This window comes from Salvelinus alpinus, chromosome 18 (genome assembly GCF_045679555.1).
Source record: "Salvelinus alpinus chromosome 18, SLU_Salpinus.1, whole genome shotgun sequence".
Classification (NCBI taxonomy): Eukaryota; Metazoa; Chordata; class Actinopteri; order Salmoniformes; family Salmonidae; genus Salvelinus; species Salvelinus alpinus.
In genome coordinates, this window is record NC_092103.1 from 26,024,119 (window position 1) to 26,051,964 (window position 27,846).

The following is a 27,846-nucleotide window of genomic DNA, read 5'->3' on the forward strand; positions in this document are numbered from 1 at the left end:
ATGTAGAGATGGAAAGGAGGGAGTGATGGAGGAGGAGGCTTGTTAATGAAACTCAAAGTTAATCGAGTTGGATGGAAGGATACGGGGATATCGCCGCAGTGTTAGGTAATTGCCCTCTAGTCGCTTTCACTTCCACTGTAAATTAATGTAAATGTGACGGCCAGTTGCTTTTTTGTTTCAGTGTAATAGAGTTGTTAGTCATTACACCTGATTTGGCATATGGCCTAATTGGAATGACCTGATTGGCCCTTAGCTTTGTTGTTGAGTCAAGGTCAGGGCGTAGTAGGTACGGCTCCTTTGGCTTGTTCTCTGCAAATGAGCGACGCGGGGAGCTGCCGCGGGGTTAGCCACAGATGTCAACTCTCTCATCTCTGCGTCTTCAAACAGCTTCAAACCGTCACAACAAATATCAAAGCCTCCCTACAATTCAATTCCCAATGTGGGGGTGCCCGTCACTCTGCCCCCTGCTGGCTCGCACCTGTCATAACACCAGTTGACACAGCTGCACCCTGTACCATAACACCCCCGAGGACTCTGTCTGACCAGTCAAACGATACGGGTTATCAAGACAGACTGCCACACTGTCAGTATGAGTTAGTCCAGACAGATCAGACACAACAGCAACAGATACAGACAGACGCCATGAAAAGTCATGTGCTATTTGTTTGTGAAATCAGTTAAGCAGGCAACTTTTAATTAATGTATAATGCATTTCCATTTCATATGTTTGTTCAATTTTTTTTGCCTTGAGGTGAGGACATGTGCTTTACCAATTAAAATATTTTTAGCTACCGTTAGTAAAAAATATTGGGAGACAGCATCAACACAGCATCATGGGTTTGAGATTATACACACACACATGCACATATCATCTGCAATAAATCGATCACACACATCATATACACACACACATACACCTCAGAGTGGGCATGGCTCAACCCAGTGCTGCTTGATGCCTTTTAATTGGAAAAAAAGTGGCAAATAACTGTAAACAAATCCATTTCCCATCCTCCCCATGCTTATCAGTCTCTCCCTGAGTCCTTACTACCGCCCCAAGCGCTCTATCCCCCACCCCCAACGGCCAGACTCAGTGACTGTCACCGCAGAATGCAAATCACTGCCCTGGTTTACACTGCCCATTGAGAGAGAGAGAAATATACAGTGAAAGGGAGAGAGAGAGATGAATCAAAGCAGAAACAACACAGAGCAATGGAACGATAAGGGAAGAAGGGGAAGAGAAAGACCGGATGAGCAACAAAAAATCATCATTAGGGAGAGGAAGTGAGAATTAATACATGACTAATGAAGACAAATGGTCAAAATAGGTCTAATAAGCCTGTTTTATTTGTGTGTATATATACAGTACCAGTCAAAAGTTTGGACACACCTACTCATTCAAGGGTTTTTCTATATTTTTTACTATTGTCTACATTGTAGAATAATAGTGAAGACATCAAAACTATTAAATAACACATATGGCATCATGTATTAACCAAAAAAGTGTGAAACAAATCTAAATATATTTGAGATTTGAGATTCTTCAAAGTAGCCACCCTTTGCCTTGATGACAGCTTTGCACACTCTTGGCAATCTTTCAACCAGCTTCACCTGGAATGCTTTTCCAACAGTCTTGAAGGAGTTCCAGCATATGCTGAGCATTTGTTGGCTGCTTTTCCTTCACTCTGCGGTCCAACTCATCCCAAACCATCTCAATTGGGTTGAGGTTGGGTAATTGTGGAGGCCGGGTCATCTGATGTAGCACTCCATTACTCTCCTTCTTGGTCAAATAGCCCTTACACAACCTGGAGGTGTGTTGGGTCATTGTCCTGTTGAAAAACAAATGATAGTTCCACTAAGTGCAAACCAGATGGGATGGCGTATCGCTGCAGAAGGCTGTGGTAGCCATGCTGGTTAAGTGTACCTTGAATTCTAAATAAATCACAGACAGTGTCACCAGCAAAGCACTATCACACCTCCTCCTCCATGCTTTACGGTGGGAACCACACATGTGAAGTTCATTCTTTCACCTACTCTGCGTCACAAAGACATGGCGGTTGGAAACAAAAATCTAAAATTTGGACTCATAAGACCAAAGGACAGATTTCCACTGGTCTAATGTACATTGCTCGTGTTTCTTGGCCCAAGCAAGTCTCTTCTTCTTATTGGTGGGTCTTCCTTTCCTGTGGCGGTCCTCATGAGAGCCAGTTTCATCATAGCGCTTGATGGTTTTTGAGACTGCACTTGAAGAAACTTTCAAAGTTCTTGAAATGGTCCAAATTGACTGACCTTCATGTCTTCAAGTAATGATGGACTGTTGTTTTTCTTTGCTTATTTGAGCTGTTCTTGCCATAATATTGACTTGGTATTTTACCAAAGAGGGCTATATTCTGTATACCATCCCTACCTTGTCACAACACAACTGATTGGCTCAAACACATTAAGAAGGAAAGAAATTCCTTGAATTAACTTTTAACAAAGACACACGTGTTAATTGAAATGCATTCCAGGTGACTACCACATGAAGCTGGTTGAGAGAATGCCAAGAGTGTGCAACGCTGTCATCAAGGCAAAGGGTGGCTACTTTGAAGAATCTCAAATCTCAAATATATTTTTATTTGTTTAACACTTTTTTGGTTACTACATGATTCCATATGTTTTATTTAATAGTTTTTATGTCTTCACTATTATTCTACAATGTAGAAAATAGTCAAAATGAAGAAAAACCTTTGAATGAGTAGGTGTGTCCAAACTTTTGACTGGTACTGAAAATAAATACTCCATTGGATATTTGAAAATAACGATAAGCAATATGGCTTCCTTTTCTAGTTTGGCAGGTTCTTAGTACTGACCCTCTCTGTTGAGTTGACTTCATGTTGTTTGTAGCAATGCTGGAGAAAATATAGTTGGAAATGTAACATGGGGGTTGATTAGGCATTGAAGGCCCGGAAAATTGTAGAGAGAAAGGAAAAGAGAGAGAGAAGGGCCACCAGCATAGTTTCTCTCAGCGCTCTGGAGCAGAACTGTGAAAAGAGTGAAATTAAAAGCACATGATGAAAGACTTCTCTGGCCATCAAAGGAAGAAAAAAAGCCACTTGTGACAACATGACTGGTGATTTATTGATTTCTCCGCTCGCATTCGTCTTTCGGGGGCACTGCAAAAGAGCAAAGCAATCTCTGAGATTGTGTGTTATTGGTTGTTCTGGTATTCCCCTGGTGAATAGACACACACACACACACATCAACAGGGCTCTCAGTGGGGTGGGGAGAGTTTTTAATCCTCAAACACACAGTCGTAAATCAAGCCTTGCTACTAGATGCCCTGGCTAGTCGCTCATTGAGCACCTCCAGCCAACGGCACATTCATTGCAATTTACAGGGCCAGTCATGCGATACAGGGAGGGCATCAGTGGAGCGTACCTTTAGTTTGTAATTCCTAATTACTTTCACTCGCAACATGGCTGCTGAATTGCTAATGGTCAGAGGGTGTGACCCTGCTGAGAGCTTTGCTTTGATTGGGTGAGGGGAGGCTGGGAGTCCCTCTGTTTGGATAAAGGGAGGCTGGGAGTCACTCTCATAGGCTAATACTAATAGTGAGGGTGGAGGTTAGAAAGCCTACTTGGTGCCAGTCAATTGTATGGAACATACAGTTGAAGTCGGAAGTTTACATACACCTGATCCAAATACATTTAAACTCAGTTTTTCAAAATTCCTGACATTTAATCATAGTAAACATTCTCTGTCTTAGGTCAGTTAGGATCACCACTTCATTTTAAGAATGTGAAATGTCAAAATAATAGCAGAGAGAATGTTTTATTTCAGCTTTTATTTTTTTTATCACATTCCCAGTAGGTCAGAAGTTTACGTACACTTAATTCGTATTTGGTAGCGTTGCCTTTAAATTGTTTAACTTGGGTCAAACGTTTCAGGTAGCCTTCCACAAGCTTCCCACAAAAAGTTGGGTGAATTTTAGGCCATTCCTCCTGACAGAGCTGGTGTAAGTGAGTCAGGTTTGTAGGCCTCCTTGCTCGCACACGCTTTTTCAGTTCTGCTCACAAATTTTCTATAGGATTGAGGTCAGGGCTTTGTGATGGCCACTCCAATACCTTGACTTTCTTGTCCTTAAGCCATTTTGCAACAACTTTGCAAGTATGCTTGGGGTCATTGTCCGCTTGGAAGACCCATTTGCGACCAAGCTTTAACTTCCTGACTGATATCCTGAGATGTTGCTTCAATATATTCACATAATATTCCTCCCTCATGATGCCATCTATTTTGTGAAGTGCACCAGTCCCTCCTGCAGCAAAGCACCCCCACAACATGATGCTGTCACCCCCGTGCTTCACGGTTGGGATGGTGTTCTTCAGCTTGCAAGCCTCCACCTTTTTCCTCCAAACATAACGATGGTCATTATGGCCAAACAGTTCTATTTTTGTTTCATCGGCCCAGAGGACATTTCTCCAAATGTCCCCATGTACAGTTGCAAACTGTAGTCTGGCTTTTTTATGGCGGTTTTGGAGCAGTGGCTTCTTCCTTACTGAGCGGCCTTTCAGGTTATGTCGATATAGGACTCGTTTTACTGTGGATATAGATACTTTTGTACTCGTTTCCTCCAGCATCTTCACAAGGTCCTTTGCTGTTGTTCTGAGATTGATTTGCACTTTTCGCACCAAAGTACGTTCATCTCTAGGAGACAGAACGCGTCTCCTTCCTGAGCGGTATGATGGCTGCGTGGTCCCATGGTGTTTATACTTGCGTACTATTGTTTGTACAGATGAACGTGATACCTTCAGGCATTTGGAAATTGCTCCCAAGGATGAACCAGACTTGTGGAGGTCTACAATTTTTTTTCTGAGGTCTTGATTTTCCCATGATGTCATGCAAAGAGACACTTAGTTTGAAGGTAGGCCTTGAAATACATCCACAGGTACACCTCCAATTGACTCAAATTATGTCAATTAGCCTATCAAAAGCTTCAGAAGCCATGACATAATTTTCTGGAATTTTTAGCTGTTTAAAGCTGTTTAAAGGCACAGTCAACTTAGTGTATGTAAACTTCTGACCCACTGGAATTGTGATACAGTGAATTATAAGTGAAATATTCTGTCTGTAAACAATTGTTGGAAAAATGACTTTGTTAACCTTTCACGAGCCTCTACCCCGGGTCCGGGATCACCCCCCACCCCCCCCACACACTGATTAGCATAGCTAGCATAGCTTCACAAGTAGATAGTAGCATCTAAATATCATTAAATCACAAGTCCAAGACACCAGATGAAAGATACAGATCTTGTGAATAAAGCCACCATTTCAGATTTTTTAAATGTTTTACAGGGAAGACACAATATGTAAATCTATTAGCTAAACACGTTAGCAAAATACACCACTTTTCTAACTCCATCAGTTTCTTACTCCTTCAGGTGCTATCACCAATTCGGCTAAACTAAGATATTGATAGCCAATAACCTATAAAAAACCTCTTCAGATGACAGTCTGATAACATATTTATGGTATAGGATAGGTGTTGTTAGAAAAAAGTGCATATTTCAGGTAGAAATCACAGTTTACAATTGCACCGACCATCACAAATCGACTAGAATTACTAGATAGAGCAACGTGTATGACCAATTTACTCATCATAAAACATTTCATAAAAATAGACAAAGCATAGCAATGGAAAGACCCAGTTCTTGTGATTTCAGACCATATTTCAGATTTTCTAAGCGTTTTTCAGCGAAAACACAATAAATCGATAAGTTAGCATACCACATGTGCAAACGTTACCAGAGCATCGATTCCAGCCAAAGAGCGCTATAACGTAATCACCGCCAAAATATATTAATTTTTTCACTAACCTTCTCAGAATTCTTCAGATGACACTCCTGTAACATCATTTTACAACATACATATACAGTTTGTTCGAAAAGGTGCATATTTAGCCATACAAAACCGTGGTTACACAATAAAAATACTAGGAAATCAAGCCTCAATATGTCTGACGTCATCTATCAGAGTGATCTAGTTTAATTGAAAGCTAATCATATACTTGACTAAAAAATACAGGGTTGACAGGAATCGAAAGACAAATTAGTTCTTAATGCAACCGCTGACTTACATTTTTAAAATTATCCTTACTTTTCAATACAGGGTTCGCCAAGTGACGCGATAACAAACAAAATGGCGAAATATGCGTTTAAAATATTTCGACAGAACAACAATTTATCATATTAAATATTGCTTACTTTGAGCTGTTCTTCCATCATATTCTTGGGCAATGTATCCTTTCTATGTTATAAACGTCTTTTGGTCGATAGATGTCCTCTGTCCTTCGAAATGTCCACCACCAACGACCGACACCCCGAAACGTTTCCAAAGCTAAAAAGGGCACGACAAAGAAATTCCTCAAAATCGCACTAAACGGATATAAATTGCTATAAAACGGTTCAAATTAACTACATTATGATGTTTTTAACAACTATAACGACTGAAAACATGACCGGAGAAATCTAACTAGTTAAACAACGATTTGGAATGAGGCAGGTCCGATGCCCATCTTGCTGGTGGCGCGCGGAGAGAGAGAACGGTAGTCCCACGTTTTGTGGTTTTATATTGCCTGGGATTGTGCAATAGACTCCATTCAAAACGTGATGACGTACAGACACCCAGAGGAAGACGTAGGCAGTGTCGGTTTCTTCATAGCATTCACTGTCGCCTTAAAAACAGACTCCAGATCAGGGGTAAAAAATTCTGAAATCTGATCCCTGTCATGAAAAGTGCTGTAGATATTGTTCTGTACCACTCAGAGACAAAATTCCAACTTCTATAGAAACTAGAAGGTGTTTTCTATCCAATAATAACAATAATATGCATATTGTACGATCAAGAATTTAGCACGAGGCAGTTTAATTTGGAGACCCAAATATGCTAATGCGGAACAGCACCCCCTATAGTTGCAAGAAGTTAATTAACAAGAAATTTGTGGAGTGGTTGAAAAAAAAGTTTTAATGACTCCAACCTAAGTGTATGTAAACTTCCGACTTCAACTGTATAGTGTTGTACATTGGGTCATAAACAATGTTGTTCCAATGTTGCTCCAAACCTATGTTGCGTTGTTTGCAAGCATTATTTTGAATTGACCTATCAGCAGCCTCACTCCCATTCTTCATTCTGATTGGTAGATTTGAGATTTCGACCAATGGCAGCCTCACTCCCTGTTAATCTCTGTTGTTCTAGGTGGAGTGGTTAAAGAATGAGGAGCCAGTGGGCTCGGACGGGAACATCGACACGCGAGCGGACCACAACCTGATCATCCAGGAGGCACGTCTGTCCGACTCTGGGAACTACACATGTCTGGCTAGCAACATTGTGGCCAAGAGACGCAGCCTCACTGCCACTGTGGTCATCTTTGGTAAGACGATGGGTTGGAACCTGGGTTGGTTTCATTAGGTCACATTGTAAAACATTTCAAAACATTGTGCAACGGTAAACAAAGATAAGCATTTGTTATTGGACTTCAGGTAGTCCGTCCCTGTTTCATTCCATTTTTCTCCATTTCGTGCCTAATGAATACTACCCTTCTCTATGGAGCAGACCATATGGAGCTTATCTTATAATTAGGTCCATTGCGCAAAGGCTAGCTCAATCAAGCACAACTTGATTTTGGGGGGTGTTGTTATTTCACTAAGTCAAACACCTTACAACAATCAAACCATACAGAGTTGTCCTATTTTGACACACAATTCATGGAAATTATGTGGAAATGTTACAAACAACATCCCTTGTATTCTTTCTCGAAATGTACACTCAGCGGTTGTATTTTTCTGTCATTGGTCATAGGCTGTCACATCTTTATAGCAATGTTTTCTTCTTTATTTTATTGTACATGCATAGTTCCACATGCATTATCACATTGTTAGCACTTAATCTCCTTTCTCTTGAAATGTGTATCTGAAGAGGATGTTTTCTGCCTCCTGTCAATGCATTTACTCAGTCTCTCATAAGCAGCATTAGGTGTTAAGAGCAGTCAGAAACATCATATCTGACATGTCTTGTCTGACATGTTCCATGCTGTGACAGGCAAGTAATGAGCAACTTCCTAGTTGTGTTTAAACACAGCGAGACTTTTAAAGACACAGGAAGGCTTTGACATGAGCTGTCAAAACTCCTCAGCTGCGTGCCCACCAGCTGGCTGCTAGCTGGTTGTTACCGCTGGCTGTTTGCGCTAGGCTAGGATTCCCTGTTGCTTGTGCTTTCGCAGCCCTGTAGGCCTCTTCTCTTTATTCATCCCATCTCTCAAAACCCGCTTTGCTAGTTTAAAACCACCCCCTCTGTGTCAACGAGACCAAATCACCACACTGACTGACAACCATTAAGACAACTGGAAATCCAGCTACTGTTTTTCGCTATACACAGAACCTGCCCATCAGTCGTCTGTGTAGCTACCTGACTACCTGTCATGCTAATGAGGTGACTGGCAAGCCCTGTTGGGAGAAATAGCCTACAGACAGACAGATGTAGTGGAGTAATGTGTTTTCTCACACTGACATTTGTTTCCTGTCTGATGATGAATGATGATGACTGAACTCATCAGTCAATCACTCAGCTGCTATTGAGGCCAGCACATCTGAGAGAGAGACAGAGAAAGAGAGACAGACAGACAGACAGACAGACAGACAGACAGACAGGCAGGCAGCCAGCCAGCCAGCCAGCCAGCCAGCCAGCCAGCCAGCCAGCCAGCCAGCCAGACAGACAGACAGACAGACAGGCAGGCAGGCAGGCAGGCAGGCAGGCAGGCAGGCAGGCAGGCAGGCAGGCAGGCAGACAGACAGACAGACAGACAGACAGACAGACAGACAGACAGACAGACAGACAGACAGACAGACAGACAGACAGACAGAGTGTTCACCTCTCTGACATGCCTTTGGTTTCTTGGCCTATTATGTTTTGCCCAGATGGAGTTCCTGTGTTTTAGGCAGTCAGCCTGTCTCTGTCAGACAGAACATGTGCTATAAGAGAGAGTGTGTGTTTGTGTGCGTGCGTGCATGTGTGTATGTGTGTGTTTTAGCGGAGAAAGTAAGCCAGTGTTCATACTTCTGGAAGTGTATTTCTCTTCCCTCCACATACTTACAGTAGCTGTCATGTTATATTCCTTTATCCTTCTTTCCCTTTCTTTTCCTCACCCTCTTTTTGTCTCTTACCTTCTATCCTTCTCCCTCTCTCCCATCTCCCTCTCCTATCTCCATCGATCCTACTCCATCTCTCCCTCTACTTCCTCCCTCTTTCTCTTACTTTCTCTGTCCCTCAAGTGAACGGAGGGTGGTCGTTGTGGACAGACTGGTCGGCTTGTAACGTGCCCTGTGGGCGGGGGGTCCAGAAACGCTCCCGCACTTGCACCAACCCTGCCCCTCTCAATGGGGGCGCCTTCTGCGAGGGCATGTCTGTCCAGAAGAGTACCTGTAATTCCCTCTGCCCAGGTCTGTTTGTCTATTTGGCTATCTAGCAGGCTTCTTGTCTGTCTGACTATCTGTCTATCTGTCTTCATGATTTTCATTCTATCCAACTGTCTGACTGTCTGGGAGGGGGGATTGTTTTGTTGTGGGGATGCATTATTTGCCTGAGCATCTGTATTTATGACAGTGCTGCTCTCCATGGCAGAGGAAGGCTCTGCCTCTGCTGTTAGGGTAATTTCCCTCCAAACCGGTTTCATAAACCCGTCGTCTGACCCCATTTTACTGACTGACAGTGGCTTGGTGTCTGAAATGTAATGCAGTGCCCTTCCGAGACAGAGACGGAGAGATAGAGAGAAGAGGTTAGAGGGCGGGGATGAAAGAGAGGGAGAGAGAGAAGAGACACAGAGAGAGCAAGAGGAAGAGAGGGCAGATTGGAAGAGTGCGAACATAGAAAAATAATAAGGATAAGGCATAACTGAGGCAGGGAAATAGAGAGAGAAAGAGAAAAGCAACTGAAGTGCAGGTGAGTTAACAACAGAATGATTGAGAATAGCCCTTACAATGAGTGAGAAAGCCAGAGAAAGACAGAAAGAGCAAGAGAAAGAGCGAGAGGGATCAGTGGCAGTTATCAGAGCGGCTGTGTAATCTGCGCAGTCCAAGTGTTCCTCTACACTTGGCCCAATTTATGCTTTCAAATCGCCACACCAATCACCAGGAAAATGCTGGTCATGTTGGGGGAAAGTTATCTGGCAAGGGCAGCACTCTCCTGCAAAACACTATCTCCATTTGGCTCAACCACTCTTCTCTCTCCTTCTCCCTCTCTTTCTGTCTCTCTCTCTTTCTGTCTCTCTCTCTCTTTCTCTCCCCCTATTTCTCTCACTCACTCTCTCTCTCCTCCACAAGACATTCTCTCTCTCTCTCTCTTTCTCTCTCTCTCTCTGTGAGTCTCAGCCTGTGCACAAACACAGCATTTGCATTTAGATTAGCAAGGCAGAGGGAAACCTTGAAAGCCTACAGAGTTGTTAAGGTAGTAGAGGAGACTTGATAGAACAAGCAAACTGTCTTTCCTGGCTTGAGTCAGCACCAGGATAGAACATAACATGGTATTGTTCTAATGTGGCCCCTGGAGAGAAATAAGAGGGGGTTTTGTGTGGTGGGCTATAGGGCTAGTCCATTGTAAGTGCTCTATCAGTAAGGTCCAGTGTAGAGTAATTCTGGAGTAATGGTGGGGCAGTTATGTTCCACCTAGCTGTTTGCTGACTCTGGGAATCTATGATATGATTGTGTGTGAGTGTATGCGTCGAGCGTGCTTCATGCTTGCGCCTGCATCCTCCGTTGTGTGCTTGTGTGGTTACTGTACATGCTGTGCATATGCCTGTGTGTTTTCTAAGCCTTGCAACACTTCCTTCCTCCCTCTCAGTGGATGGTGGATGGGCAGAGTGGACAGAGTGGACGGTGTGCAGTGGTGAGTGTGAGAGGCAGCGCAGCAGAGAGTGTACGGCCCCAGAGCCCAAACGTGGAGGCAGGCTATGTGACGGGGCCGCTCTGGGAACATTCAACTGCACCGGGGGTCTCTGCACTCACAGTGAGTATTGTCAGGGGGTCTCTGCACTCACAGTTAGTATTGTCAGGGGGTCTCTGCACTCACAATTAATTTTGTAGGGGGTCTCTGCACTCAGAGTTAGTATTGTCAGGGGGTCTCTGCACTCAGAGTTAGTATTGTCAGGGGGTCTCTGCACTCACAGTTAGTATTGTCAGGGGGTCTCTGCACTCACAGTTAGTATTGTCAGGGGGTCTCTGCACACACAGTGAGTATTGTCAGGGGGTCTCTGCGCACACAGTGAGTATTGTCACATACAGATTCATCTGGTGCTAAAACTCTGGTGGTGGAGATCATTATCATTCAAATCTTTATTAGAATCTTCATTATCATCATTGTGATCCTCAGAATGTTCATCATTGGGATCATCATCATCAGTACTTTCATCGATTCCCTCTTTACTCCCCTTTGTGATTATATCATCATCATTATCATCATCAATACCACACTTATTTTGTTGAGAGTTTAAAACTTCACCAAATACAAAGTAGTTTTCTGTTGGCTGGCATGTTTCCAGTTGCAACACCAGCAATATTGTGGACAAATCCATCCTAAGTTCCTTAGTGCTGCAATAAGCAGTGAATGACATAGTGTATCTGCCACTTGCTTTGACAGCATGGCATGGAAGTCCATACAGTACTTATTTAGTCATTCTTCTGATGCCCATGTCATTTCATCTCTTCGCAGGAAGACAATCAGCCTTATCATGTTCCTCACATCAATCTCCACACACACACACTCATACAAATACACTCATAAACACACACATGGTCCATACAATCCCTGGGTGACAGAAATTCCTATCACTGAACCAATCTCACTACCATGAGACACACACATCATGATCATGACCATACACACACATTTGGGCATGTACACTCATGTTCACATACACACAAACACACACCATATACTCTCTGGGTGATAAAGAGTACTATCACTGGGCCAATCTTACTACCGCGACACACAGACACACACACATGTACATGTTGTACAGTACCTGCATACACATACATGTCCTCATTGGAAAACAACTACAGGTTAAATCCTGTAGTATTCCATTCAAGTAGAAGTGAACTGACATGGTGTCTCTGTGTCTTTGCAGATCTGCTACATGACGCCAAGCCACAGGGTGAGTTCTCCCCAATCACCATCTTACTTTAGAACACACCATGTACACACTGAAACCACCATGGCTTCTCCTCTACTATAACAACCATTATAGGTTGTCACGCCAGCACTCACAGATACAACCCTCCAACCCAAAACTCCAACATCATGATCCAGAACCATTATTGCCACTAGCATTATCAAATTCACCAATATTTAACATTATCCGACCACCAACATCATTATCCTATCATTATTAACCACAAACACTATTTATGTGATTTTCTCAATTGAAATGGCCGGTCTCTTCCAGAAATGTACTCTTCATGAGGAACCGTATTCTCACGATGAACATCATGAAAATCATGTCTTAAAGAGACAGTTTGAGATTTTGGCAATTTAGCCCTTTTTTCCACTTACCGAGTGAGAGGAACTCATGGATACCATTTTTAGGTTTCTGCTAGCTGTTCCCATAGACTACCAGTCATGCCAATTACTTCAGGGACGCCACAACTGTCGCATTCAGATTGTTTTAGTCTTTTTCGTCGTCGTGGGAAGGAGGGGAAATAGACGCAGCCAGTCAATCTGTCTGCCAAAACTTAGCGAGACCCCAATTAACCTGCCACTGTTAGCTGCTAATGCCTCTTTTGCATATTTTGGCGAATGCTCCTTTTCTTGGAGCTTCAGGCTACTTAGCGATTTTCTCAGTCCCATTCCTGTGCAGATCTCATTATCTTTGGAGAACAAGCTAAGCCAGCAGTCCTTTTCTTCACACACACACACACACACCTACACACACACACACTCTCTCTCTCTTTGTTATCTGTTGTGGCATACTGGTGAGACCAAATAGAACGTAATCATTGTAGATGAGCTAATTTAATGAATTGGTCTTGTCACACTATCCCAATAGAACGCAGAGGGCCACCTGAGCGATGCCAGAGCCAAACAGCCCTTTGAGATGACAGCCAGTGGCTGGGCTTGATTACAATCCTAGTTAGATGTGGTGTGTGTGTGTGCTGAGTGCATGTGTGCCTCTTTTGTGTGTGTGTGTGTGTGTGTGTGTGTGTGTGTGTGTGTGTGTGTGTGTGTGTGTGTGTGTGTGTGTGTGTGTGTGTGTGTGTGTGTGTGTGTGTGTGTGTGTGTGTGTGTGTGTGTGTGTGTGTGTGTGTGTGTGTGTGTGTGTGTGTGTGTGTGTGTGTGTCTGACACACCAGTCAGGTGCTGGAGTGATTAGGACGGCAGTCCTAGCAAGCTTCCTCATTAGTGCGTTAACAGAATGCAATGGGAGGAAGTGTCGCACCACAGCGGCGTGAGGAGACAGGAAATGGAAAACAATGAAGTCACAGAAGGAAGCAGGTTGAAACCTGGACTGCCTCTCCCCTAAAAATAAATCCTGCTAATAACGTTATAGGAGAAGCTTAGAAGTTTTCAGGAGAAGCACAATTTCTGATGTTACTGTGAAGATGTTACTGTTACTGTGAAAGTTTGGGATAAACTTGACTTTTCTGTGCCTCTCCCGAAGCGTTTTAATTACATTTATTTTAAAAAGATGTGCAAACTTTGTACAGCTGTGAAAGTTGTGTAAGTCTGGCCAGTATAGCAATAAATGTAGATATCATGAGGCATGTAGCACCATCATAACATGTCAATAACTACTGAATTCAATATCAATATACAGTAGCTTGAGTTGATACCTTGTCTCTTTTTCTGATGGTTATGCTTTGATTAAACTATCTCTCACTTACTCCCACTTATCTCTCTCTCTCCCCCGCTCTCTCGTTCTCTCCCCCAGGTCTGGAGGGAAGCAGTGACGTGGCGCTGTATTCGGGCCTGGCGGCGGGGGTGGTGACAGTGGTGGTGTTGATTGTGGCGGTGACCCTCTACCGGAGGAACCAGAGCGAGTACGGCGTGGACGTCATCGACTCCTCCGCCCTCACCGGGGGGTTCCAGTCCTTCAGCTTCAAGACTACTCGCCAAGGTGAGCTCAGAGAACGCACAGACTGAAAGACAGACACAAACACACACACACACACACACACAGCTGAACACATATGTATATGAACTTTCGATAAAATGAGGCAGGAAGGGGCACACACACACGCAAACAGCTGAACACACACACACAAGAACACTTGCCAAGCTGAAGCAGATTGAAACACACACTTACACACATACAAAGCTGAAGACACACACATTACTGTGGTCCAACAGAAGCTCGATTTGTGTGACTGACCGTCCTTGGTGGTTACTTTGCGCTCCATTCAATTGATGTGTGTTTAATTTCTTCATTCTTCATTTAGTTTGACTGTCAGAAGTCCTTGTGTCCAACAGCAAGGTCGTGTTTGGTTTGCTCAGTGACTCGGTAGGGTGGTGGCAGCACTGTGTAAATGATCTCTCTCTCTCTCTCTCCAATCCTGTCTAGAGTGGAGAGGGGCAGAGACCAGACACAGCTTTCATTTCTCATGGTCTCGCTCCCTCTTCCAGACAGAATCTCAAACACACATGCACATTCACACACACCTCCTCCCACCACTGTTCAGCACCCCCACCCCTTCTCTACCTAAAAGAGAGGGATGACAGCACCATCGGAGGAGTGAATGTACCATCACGACCCTGCTCCTATGGCTCTGACTCATGCACTCAGTAATAGTAATGACCTTCGTTGAAAAGAGCATCTGCAATATTGAGTCACCCACAGAGATATATCTATCTGTTCTATAACTATAGATGTATGATCTTCATTTGGTCACCCTGTTGCCGGAGAACTGTCCTGCAATGCAGGAAATGTAAAACGTGCAGTGTATTTGAGGTTTAAAAAGGCTTCTGAAGTTTGTAATTTCCATTTCCAATTTCAGATGTGATTTTCCCTTATGGAAAATGTATCAACCCCTACAAAAATGTCCATTACTTATAATCCACTTAATAATTCACATTTCCTGTTGCTTCAGGATTAAGATCCTACATCTGTATGGAGTCTCCAAAAATGAACAATCTATCCCCTTGCTCCTGTACCTCCAATGCGGTCAGACACAGTCATAGTAATAATACCCTGTGTTGAACAGAGCATCTGCACTGTTGCGTCACTGGAAAAATGGAGAGAGAAAAAGGGTGCTGTGTCGACCCAAAGATTGAGCCCTATTTCCATGGTTGTGACATGGCTGGTCTCCTTGGCGACAGCCTCTTCAGAGAGGAGTGATAGAATTGATCACACAGCAGGAAGAAGAAAGCTGTGATTTTATTGGGGCCTTTCTCCTCCCAGAGAATTTGGGTAATACACACACAGGGTTATACACAGCCCTCTCGTATTGTAGCCTACACACCAGGAGAGGAGTCTACAGTATATACTGTGCTCTGAAAAGTCCTTTGGTCTCTACTGAGTTAGGTAATTCAGCTTTTAGTTTTCTTGCACCTTATTTGTGGAACAATCTTCAACATGTTTTTAAATGTGATGTTGTGGTGCCTCTAGGGTAACTCAGAAAGCAGATTGAGGACCTTATTACTGATGAATGTGTTTGTTTTTTATGACCGTGTTTTTCTTTCCGCTTGCATTTATATTTATATTTTGATTTGTGTATTTTCTGTCATTTATGTCATTCAGGTCTCATCTGTAAAAGTGACCTTGGTCTCAGTATGACTCCCTGATAAAATAAAGGTTAAATACATTTTAAAAATAGTGCATTACTTTTGTTCAGAACCCTACAGGACATTATATAGAGTCCACATAGGGCTCAAGCCAAGTAGTGAGCTATATTGAATGGAGTGCCATAGGAGATGCAAGCACACTCCATGGAGCTGAGAAGAGATACAGTCTAAATGGCGCTAACTGCCTGCTAACTGCCAGTTAGCTCGGTCCTGTGATCTGCTAGCTTAAGCTTGGATTAGCATGTGAAGGTCTAGGGTCCCACCAAGTCTCAGTTTTCCCATCTGCTCAACCGTTTACCCAGCTTTGGTACACCATTTACTGTATTCTTAGTAGCTACAAAGCTTGAAGTTCAAAAGATGAAGAATCTTTCCCAAGTATAACACACACACGTACACACACAGACACAGACACCACACACACACAAACACACTTACACACGCACGCACGCACACACACACACACACACACACACACACGCACACACCAAGTATAAAATCTAATTAGCTCCTTCACCTCCCACTCTAGCCCGGCCAGTAGCAGAGAGTTTTACACAGTTAGTCGTTGCTATGGAGAGGCTTTTGTTACAACTCTATTGCTGTGACAAGGACTTTGTGGCACCTCCCGTTGTCATGGTGAGGTGTTTTTAGCACCCCAGTTGCCATGGTGAAGAGATGGTCGCCGTTTGGACCAGGAAGTTATTTTGACACATATGTTGCCAAGGCTTGCCCTCCAGCTGTAATTGACATTCAGTGTGTCACATATTGGATGACTGGAGACTAACAGTTAGCACACCACTATAGGCAAGCTAATATCAGACCTGTGTCCGATGCCGCTAGCAGCCCAATAGTACACCAACCGTGGGTAACCAATAGTTGGCATGCTGCTGCCAGCTACCAGCAATGGCCCAGTGTTCATCTGTGTATACCATCATATGATAAAACCCTGATGAAAACACATGTAGAAGAGTTGTATACACCTCCAGTCTGTTAAACAGATGTGTTTTCTGGGAGAAGTACAGTATCTGACTCCTATGGGACTCTTTTTCTTCTCCAGGCAACCCCCTGTTGATTAGCGCGTCCCTGCAGCCAGACCTGACAGTGTCACGGACGTACACCAGCCCTATCTGCTTCCAGGACTCCATGGATAAAGAACTAATTTCCCAGGAGCCTTCGCTCTTCGACCCCCTGCCCGACCTCAAGGTCAAAGTTCACTCCTCATTCATGGTGTCCCTGGGCGTGTCAGAGAGGGGGGCCGAGTACCACGCCCAGAAAGCCCACCCCCAGACCTTCCCCCGGGGGCTGGCACCCGACTACAGTGGGGTACGGGTGGACGGGACCCTGAGAGGGAGGAGGGAGAAGAGCCTCCTTGCCCCCCACGCACCGTCTACGCCCTCCAGACCCCCTCTCAGGACGTCCGGGGTGTTGGGACACGCAGGTGGGAGGCTGGTGGTCCCCAATACAGGTTTGTTGTTCATAAGGGCGATGTAGCACACTCACACACATGTAAGCACACACACACACCCAGGGGAACACATACACACCTGCCGGGCTGTCAGGTCTATTTAGGGCAGGTGACAGCCAGAGAGGTGACAGCCAGACAGGGCCTCTGGGGCTCTCAAATCAATGCTGTCAACAGTGCACCACACACACACACACACACACACACACACACACACACACACACACACACACACACACACACACACACACACACACACACACACACACACACACACACACACACACACACACACACATACTACCACCGACACTGGAGCCCACAAACAATTACTCTCTAGAGTGCCAATCTAATCTGCCAGTAGATAAAAGTGCCACAAGGGACAGGAGACAGGAATGTGGGGCGGTGTGAGAGCGTAGTGTGTGTGTGTGCGTATATGTGTCTGTGTATCTGGTGATCATCTCCTATGTCCACCTCTCTCTCTCTCTCTCTCAATTCAATTCAATTCAATTCAATTCAAGGGGCTTTATTGGCATGGGAAACATGTGTTAACATTGCCAAAGCAAGTGAGGTAGATATTATACAAAAGTGAAATAAACAATACAAATTAACAGTAAACATTACACATACAGAAGTTTCAAAACAATAAAGACATTACAAATGTTATATTATATATATACAGTGTTGTAACAATGTACAAATGGTTAAAGCACACAAGTTAAAATAAATAAGCATAAATATGGGTTGTATTTACAATGGTGTTTGTTCTTCACTGGTTGCCCTTTTCTTGTGGCAACAGGTCACAAATCTTGCTGCTGTGATGGCACACTGTGGAATTTCTCCCAGTAGATATGGGAGTTTATCAACATTGGATTTGTTTTCAAATTCTCTCTCTCTCTCTCTCTCTCTCTCTCTCTCTCTCTCTCTCTCTCTCTCTCTCTCTCTCTCTCTCTCTCTCTCTCTCTCTCTCGCTCTCTCGCTCTCTCGCTCTCTCGCTCTCTCTCTCTCTCGTGAAGGTGTGAGTCTGTTGGTGCCCCATGGGGGGATAGCTGAGGACACTACCTGGGAGATGTACATGGTCATCAACCAGGAGGACAGCAGCAGGTGAGACACGACACACAGACATGGCACAGAGAACCAGGCTGCCTCCCTTCTTCCTTCCCTCTATTGCTCTCTCTTTCTTTTACCGTTTTTTTAATCGCTTTGGTGCAATTTTCACAACCCTTAGTACAAAACTCAAAACAAATCATCAAAAAGGCAGTTGTTTCAAAACTGTAAGCACATTTTCAATAGACTAAGTACAACACTTTTTCACCAAACTTAATCAGTGTTTCATCTAGAAATTAATGTTTCATATGAAGTAATTGCCTTTCACAATGCAATTAGCACATTACTTTTGATATGATTATCTTCTCTTTTGTTATAGACATTTATAGACGTATAAGACTTAATCTCACTGCTGTCATTTGATGATCACTTAAACATTTGGTAAACCTACAGTACCAGTCAAAGGTTTGGACACACCTACTCATTCAAGGGTTTTTCTTAATTTGTTACTATTTTCTACATTGTAGAATAATAGTGAAGACATCAAAACTATGAAATAACACATATGGAATCATGTAGTAACCAAAAAAGTGTAAAACAAATCAAAATATATTTGAGATTCTTCAAAGTAGCCACCCTTTGCATTGATGACAGCTTTGCACAATCTTGCCATTCTCTCAACCAGCTTCATGAGGTAGTCACCTGGAATGCATTTCAATGAACAGGTGTGTCTTGTTAAAAGTTAATTTAAGGAATTTCCAAAAAAGTGTTAAACAAATCAAAATATAGCCACAGACTATACAGTGGGGAGAACAAGTATTTGATACACTGCCAATTATGCAGGCTTTCCTACTTACAAAGCATGTAGAGGTCAAATTTTTTATCATAGGTACACTTCAACTGTGAGAGACGGAATCTAAAACAAAAATCCAGAAAATCCCATTGTATGATTTTTAAGTAATTAATTTGCATTTTATTGCATGACATAAGTATTTGATACATCAGAAAAGCAGAACTTAATATTTGGTACAGAAACCTTTGTTTGCAATTACAGAGATCATACGTTTCCTGTAGTTCTTGACCAGGTTTGCACACACTGCAGCAGGGATTTTGGCCCACTCCTCCATACAGACCTTCTCCAGATCCTTCAGGTTTCGGGGTTGTCGCTGGGCAATACGGACTTTCAGCTCCCTCCAAAGAATTTCTATTGGGTTCAGGTCTGGAGACTGGCTAGGCCACTCCAGGACCTTGAGATGCTTCATACGGAGCCACTCCTTAGTTGCCCTGGCTGTGTGTTTCGGGTCGTTGTCATGCTGGAAGACCCAGCCACGACCCATCTTCAATGCTCTTACTGAGGGAAGGAGGTTGTTGGCCAAGATCTCGCGATACATGGCCCAATCCATCCTCCCCTCAATACGGTGCAGTCGTCCTGTCCCCTTTGCAGAAAAGCATCCCCAAAGAATGATGTTTCCACCTCCATGCTTCACGGTTGGGATGGTGTTCTTGGGGTTGTACTCATCCTTCTTCTTCCTCCAAACACGGCGCGTGGAGTTTAGACCAAAAAGCTCTATTTTTGTCTCATCAGACCACATGACCTTCTCCCATTCCTCCTCTGGATCATCCAGATGGTCATTGGCAAACTTCAGACGGGCCTGGACATGCGCTGGCTTGAGCAGGGGGACCTTGCGTGTGCTGCAGGATTTTAATCCATGACGGCGTAGTGTTACTAATGGTTTTCTTTGAGACTGTGGTCCCAGCTCTCTTCAGGTCTATGACCAGGTCCTGCCGTGTAGTTCTGGGCTCATCCCTCACCTTCCTCATGATCACTGATGCCCCACGAGGTGAGATCTTGCATGGAGCCCCAGACCGAGGGTGATTGACCGTCATCTTGAACTTCTTCCATTTTCTAATAATTGCGCCAACAGTTGTTGCCTTCTCACCAAGCTGCTTGCCTATTGTCCTGTAGCCCATCCCAGCCTTGTGCAGGTCTACAATTGTATCCCTGATGTCCTTAAACAGCTCTCTGGTCTTGGCCATTGTGGAGAGGTTGGAGTCTGTTTGATTGAGTGTGTGGACAGGTGTCTTTTATACAGGTAACGAGTTCAAACAGGTGCAGTTAATACAGGTAATGAGTGGAGAACAGGAGGGCTTCTTAAAGAAAAACGAACAGGTCTGTGAGAGCCGGAATTCTTACTGGTTGGTAGGTGATCAAATACTTATGTTATGCAATAAAATGCAAATTAATTACTTAAAAATCATACAATGTGATTTCTCTCACAGTTGAAGTGTACCTATGATAAAAATTACAGACCTCTACATGCTTTGTAAGTAGGAAAACCTGCAAAATCGGCAGTGTATCAAATACTTGTTCTCCCCACTGTATGTATATTTTTTATCTGATATTGACAAAATCAGAGATGAACTGTATGTAACAAATCAAAGATTATTGGTTACAGAGATTAGCAGATGGTACAGCAGGTACAACGAAATGCTTGTGTTTCTAGCCCCTACAGTGATACAATAAAATGCAAATACGTAAAGGATCCAGAACGTCCCCTATTCAGTAAACATGTATCCAAAATTAAGTTGCTAGCATCTTTTTGATGGGGGGTCACACTGCTGTAATACCGTAATACACAGTGCATTCAGAAAGAATTCAGACCCCTTGACTTTTTTCACATTTTGTTACGTTACAGCCTTATTCTAAAATGTATTAAATCGTTTTATCCCCTCATCAATCTACACACAATACCCCATAATGACAAAGCAAAAACAAGTTTTTAGAAATTTTTGCAAATTTATTACAAATAAAAAAACTGATACTTTCACATTTACATAAGTATTCAGACCCTTTACTCGGTACTTTGTTGAAGCACCTTTGGCAGCGATTACAGCCTTGAGTCATCTTGGGTAGAAGCTTGGCACACCTGTATTTGGGGAGTTTCTTGCATTCTTCTCTGCAGATCCTCTCAAGCTCTGTTAGGTTGGATGGGGAGCGTCGCTGCACAGCGATTTTCAGGTCTCTCCAGAGATGTTCGATCGGGTTCAAGTCCGGGCTCTGGCTGGGCCAGTCAAGGACATTCAGAGACTTGTCTCAAAGCCACTCCTGCGTTGTCTTCGCTTTGTGCTTAGGGTTGTTTTCCTGTTGGAAGGTGAACCTTCACCCCAGTCTGAGGCCATGAGTGCACTGGAGCAGGTTTTCATCAAGGATCTCTCTATACTTTGCTCCGTTCATCTTTCCCTCGATCCTGACTAGTCTCCCAGTCCCTGCTGCTGAAAAACATCCTCACAATATGATGCTGCCATCACTACCATGCCTCACCGTAGGGATGATACCAGGTTTCCTCCAGATGTGATGCTTGGCATTCAGGCCAAAGAGTTGAATCTTGGTTTCATCAGACCAGAGAATCGTGTTTCTCATTGTCTGAGAGTCCTTTAGGTGCCTTTTGGCAAACTCCAAATGGGCTGTCATGTGCCTTTTACTGAGGAGTGGCTTCCATCTTGCCACTCTACCATAAAGACCTGATTGGTGGAGTGCTACGGAGATGGTTGGCCTTTTGGAAGGTTCTACCATCTCCACAAAGGAACTCTGGAGCTCTGTCAGAGTGGCCATCGGGTTCTTGGTCACCTCCCTGACTAAGGCCCTTCTCCCCCAATTGCTCAGTTTGGCCAGGCGGCCAGCTCTAGGAAGAGTCTTGTTAGTTCCAAACTTCTTCCATTTAAGAATGATGGAGGCCACTGTGTCCTTGGGGACCATCATTGCTGCAGAAATGTTTTGGTACCCTTCCCCAGATCTGTGCCTCGACACAATCTTGTCTCAGAGCTCTACGGACAATTCCTTCGACCTCATGGCTTGGTTTTTGCCCTCACATGCTCTGTCAACTGTGGGACCTTATGTGTGTCTTTCCAAATCATGTCCAATCAATTGAATTTACCACAGGTGTACTCCAATCAAGTTGTAGAGACATCTCAAGGATGATCAATGGAAACAGGATGCACCTGAGCTCAATTTCAAGTCTCATAGCAAAGGGTCTGAATAAATAAGGTATTTTTAAAATACATTGTTCAAACAATTCTAAAACCTGTTTTTGCTTTGACATTATGAGGTATTGTGTGTAGATTGATGAGAAAAATAAATGATTTAATCCATTTTAGAATAAGGCTGTAACGTAACAAAATGTGGGAAAAGTCAAGGGGTCTGAAAACTTTCTGAATGCTCTGCATGCCATTTACGTAGCAGATACTGTTATTCAAGGTGTCAACAGTCCACACATTTTGGTATGTGACCCCAATTGAACCCACAACTCCGGTGTTGCTAGTGCCATGTTCTTATGAACTGAGCCACATACAGGACCACTACAATACATCATTACAATGCAATACTGTAAAATACAATACACGATTGCAATACAGGTGGAATATGTATGATTGCCATCCACATGAGAGCACCACCCTCCATCAGGCCATGGATGAGGCATGTGGTGATTTCAATCCAGAACAATGAGCATATTTACTGTAATTTCAATAAAAATCTATGGTCAAATGCTCAAGACAGGTTTGATGCAAACATTACGTTTCTTTCATTTCTTTAATTTACTTTGTGAAAGCTGTCTTCAATAATCACACCTTTGATCACACATGGGATAGAAATTATGGACATGTAATGCTCAGTCAATTTTAATGGGTAGTGCAAGTGTTCCTAATGACCATAGAGAGCCCTTGGGGTTCTCTATGGTGCAATAGGTCAGATCGTGACTAGGGGGTGTTCTAGTCTAATATTTCTTTGTTGGTGTGAGTATGGTTCCCAATTGGAGGCAGCTGATTATCGTTGCCTCTAATTGGGGATCATACTTAATGTGGTCCTTTTCCCACCTGCGTTTGTGGGATATTGTTTTGTTTTCAGTTAGTGCCTTAGTGCGCTCTGTACTGGACTCTGTACTGGACTCTGTACTGGACGTTTGTTGATTCTTTGTTGTTTTTGTGAAGTTTCACTTTGTAATAAAGTATGTGGAACTCTATTCACGCTGCGCCTTGGTCCACTCCTTTCGACGAACGTGACACAGTGTAATGTACTGTAATTTACAGTACTGTAGAATCATACATTCAAAGGGCAGTTTTGAAACATGTATCTTTCATGTTTTGCTATTGGGTTAACTGGTTGTTAAAATAACTAAATTAAGAAGATATAATTATATTGTGTTTTGGTGATTAAACCAATGTACTCATTTCACTGAGTATACTAAAACATTGGGAACACCTTCCTAATATTGAGTTGCACCTCCCCTTTTGCCATCAGAACATCCTCAATTGGTCGGGGCATGGACTCTACAAGGTCTCGAAAGCCACAGGGATGCTGGCCGATGTTGACTCCAATGGATCCCACAGTTGTATCAAGTTGACTGGATCTCCTTTGGGTGGTGGACCATTTTTGGCGGGAAACTGTTGAGCGTGAAAAACCCAGCAGCGTTGCAGATCTTGATACAAACCATTGCGCCTGGCACCTACTACCATACCCTGTTAAAAGGCACTTCGATATTTTGTCTTGCCCATTCACCCTCTGAATGGCACACATATACAATCCATGTCTCAATTGTCCTCCCCTTCATCTACACTGATTGAAGTGGATTTAACAAGCGACATCAATAAGGAATCATAGCTTTCACCTGGATTCACCTGGTCAGTCCATGTCATAGAAAGAGCAGGTGTTCTTAATATTTTTTATACTCAGTGTATATTTCACAGTACACTTATATTTTGGATTAATGGTTGTGTGGTGAAAGATGTCTACAAACAAAGTGAATCCACAATGAAATGTTTTCAATGTAAGACTGACTGCGTTACAAGTTTTACCAGTTTGGAGTTTTGTACTAAGGGTTTTTCAAATTCACCACATACTTGTGAATATAGTACCAAAGCAATAAAAATAACTGTATTCTACCGCTTCATCTCACGCTATCTCTCATCCTGTTTCACCTCTTCCTCACGCTATCTCCCACTTTTTAACACCCAACTCACGCATGGAGGTATGCAAGCTCGCACACACATACTATACACACACCCCCACATGAGCATGCACACACACATTCCCACATACAAACACACACTCCGCCCAGCATGCGGCCTTAGCTCATCTTGCACACTCTACAGGGGAGGACATGATGTGTCAGGAATAGGCTTTCAGTTGCAGAACAGCCCTGCAGATTGCAGCATGGCCCTGAACAACATGCTCAGCAGACAGAGCCGTGTCTTCTCCATTCTGGGTCTTTACGCTTAAGCATGACACCATCTCCTTCCTGTGTGACTGGTTAAAGCTGTGAATGTTAAATGTTCAGTGTAGAGGCAATCTGCCATTGTTTGACATGTGGTCAGATAGAACAAGACAGACAAATAGAGGGTCTAGTTGACTATTGCCTGCTATGGAGAGCCCATAGCCGTGACTTAGCTGTCAAGACATTCACCAAGCTATTACTCAAGGCTGAGATGGCACGACAGATAAAACACGTTCACAATAAATGTAATACTGTTGACTTTTCTCAAAGAGGCTTCAATAGGTTTTTTTGCCACCAGGAGTTAGTGTTCTTGCACCTGTTAGTTTGTGATTTCCTTGCACACCAAGAATCTCATATCTCAAACAGATCTGTATGAAAACATCCCAACAAGTTATCACCCCTGACTACCAGTTTAACCCCAGCTGGACCCATCAAGGAAATACCATTTCGACTAGGAGTTGAAAATAAGTGACATTGAATTTCAATCAAATGCAGATACAATCACTTTCACCCCCCTCTTTCTCCTTCCTCCTTCTCAGAGCACCCCAGAGGCTTCTGGGTAGCGAGGGTAAAGATAGGGACCAAAGGTCACCTATAGTTTACGCCTCAGAGCTTAGGAGTGGACTGCCTGTCTCTGTCCTGTGAGGTGTGCGCTACTCTGAACACTCCCTAATCTCCCTGAGCCCCCTCCTTTAGGTTCCTGCCTGGTCCCGATAAGGCTGCTTGCTGTTTACTTCCTGCCTGGTGTTAGAGGGAGCCCGGGGGGGGGGGGGGGGCAAGGGGGGGGGGCACCTCTGATCTCACTGAGCTGTCAATCACAGCCCTATCTTTTGACAAGCATTTGGAGAGACCCTGGGAGAAATTGTATCTTTTCTTCCTTTTCAGTCTTCAGACCAAAGCCATCTACATGAGGCAGTTGGCGGTGGCTCTCCACTCGGCTGCAGAATAGGAATTGATCAGCTCAGCCTTGGCAGCTCCAGTGCTGCATTATGGAGACTGAGATGAGAGGCTTTACCTCTCTAGGCCTTATTGGGTTCTCTTTGTGTCTGCGGAGTCTCCACACTGCAGGGTGTTAGTGCCTCGCCCCATAGCACTCACTTCTGTCATCATGAAGTGCTTTGAGAGACTAGTCATATCATATCACCTCTACCTTACCTGACACCCTACACCCACTTCAATTTGCTTACTGCCCCAATAGATCCACAGAGGATGCAATCGCTCTGCACACTGCCCTATCCCATCTGGACAAGAGGATTACCTATGTAAGAATGCTGTTCATTGACTACAGCTCAGCATTCAACACCAAAGTACCCTACAAGCTCATCATTAAGTTCGAGGCACTGGGTCTGAACCCCGCCCTGTGCAACTGGGTCCTGGACTTCCTGACCGGCCGCCCGCAGGTGATGAAGGTAGGAAACAAAACCTCCACTTTGCTGATCCTCAACACTGGGGCCCCACAAAGGTGCGTGCTCAGCCGCCTCCTGTACTCCCTGTTCACCCATGACTGCGTGGCTAAGCACGCCTCCAACTCAATTATCAAGTTTGCAGATGACACAACAGTGGTAGGCTTGATTACCAACAACGACGAGACAGCCTACAGGGAGGAGGTAAGGGCTCTGGGAGTGTTGTGCCAGGAATATAACCTCTCACTCAATGTCAACAAAACAAAGGAGATGATCGTGGACTTCAGGAAACAGCCGAGGGAGCACCCCCCTATCCACCTCGACGGGACCGCAGTGGAGACGGTGGAAAGCTTCAAGTTCCTTGGTGTACACATCACTGATAAACTGAAATGGTCCAAACACACAGACAGTGTGTTGAATAAGCACCTCTTCAACCTCAGGAGGCTGAAGAAATTTGCCTTGGCACCTAAAACCCTCACAAACTTTTACAGATACACAATTGAGAGCATCCTGTCCGGCTGTATCACCGCCTGGTATGGAAACTGCACCGCCCGCAACCACAGGGCTCTCCAAAGGGTGAGGCAGTCTGCCCAACACATCACCGGGGGCAAACTACCTGCTCTCCAGGACACCTACAGCACCCGATGTCACAGGAAGGACAAAAATACCATCAAGGACAACAACCACCCAAGCCACTGCCTGTTCACTCGCTATCACCCAGAAGGCGAGGTCAGTACAGGTGCATCAAAGCTGGGACCGAGAGACTGAAAAACAGCTTCTATCTCAAGGCCATCAAACTGTTAAACAGCCATCACTAGCACATTAGAGGCTGCTGCCTATATAAATAGACTTGAAATCACGGGCCACTTTAATAAATGGAACACTAGTCACTTTAATCATGTTTACATATTTTGCATTACTCATATGTACAGGTGAGTCGGAAGTTTACATACACCTGAGCCAAATACATTTAAACTCAGTTTTTCACAATTCCTGACATTTAATCCTATTAAAAAATTCCCTGTCTTAGGTCAGTTAGGATCACCACTTTATTTTAAGAATGTGAAATATCAGAATAATAGTAGAGAGAATTATTTATTTCAGCTTTTATTTCTTTCATCACATTGCCAGTGGGTCAGAAGTTTACATACACTCAATTAGTATTTGGTAGCATTGCCTTTAAAATTGTTTAACTTGGGTCAAATGTTTCGGGTAGCCTTCCACAAGCTTCCTATAATAAGTTGGGTGGATTTTGGCCCAGTACTCACATTTACATTTACATTTAAGTCATTTAGCAGACGCTCTTATCCAGAGCGACTTACAAATTGGTGCATTCACCTTATGATATCCAGTGGAACAACCACTTTACAATAGTGCATCTAACTCTTTTAAGGGGGGGGGGGGGGGTTAGAAGGATTACTTTATCCTATCCTAGGTATTCCTTAAAGAGGTGGGGTTTCAGGTGTCTCCGGAAGGTGGTGATTGACTCCGCTGACCTGGCGTCGTGAGGGAGTTTGTTCCACCATTGGGGTGCCAGAGCAGCGAACAGTTTTGACTGGGCTGAGCGGGAACTGTACTTCCTCAGAGGTAGGGAGGCGAGCAGGCCAGAGGTGGATGAACGCAGTGCCCTTGTTTGGGTGTAGGGCCTGATCAGAGCCTGAAGGTACGGAGGTGCCGTTCCCCTCACAGCTCCGTAGGCAAGCACCATGGTCTTGTAGCGGATGCGAGCTTCAACTGGAAGCCAGTGGAGAGAGCGGAGGAGCGGGGTGACGTGAGAGAACTTGGGAAAGTTGAACACCAGACGGGCTGCGGCGTTCTGGATGAGTTGTAGGGGTTTAATGGCACAGGCAGGGAGCCCAGCCAACAGC

General features: G+C 44.0%; 1 protein-coding gene across 2 annotated transcripts in view; it reads left to right on the forward strand.

Annotated features, from left to right (window-relative positions):
• The window catches only part of LOC139544084 (netrin receptor UNC5D-like), a 325,348-nt gene that overhangs the window by 278,002 nt on the left and 19,500 nt on the right, over positions 1–27,846 (forward strand). The window contains exons 5-11 of one of the 2 annotated variants that reach the window (XM_071350828.1): positions 7,231–7,405; positions 9,303–9,470; positions 10,867–11,031; positions 12,152–12,178; positions 13,951–14,136; positions 16,855–17,262; positions 18,276–18,363. In XM_071350828.1, the coding sequence (XP_071206929.1) occupies positions 7,231–7,405; positions 9,303–9,470; positions 10,867–11,031; positions 12,152–12,178; positions 13,951–14,136; positions 16,855–17,262; positions 18,276–18,363 (1,217 nt within the window). The remainder of the gene's footprint in view (positions 1–7,230; positions 7,406–9,302; positions 9,471–10,866; positions 11,032–12,151; positions 12,179–13,950; positions 14,137–16,854; positions 17,263–18,275; positions 18,364–27,846) is intronic. The other variant, XM_071350829.1, reaches the window with a different exon arrangement.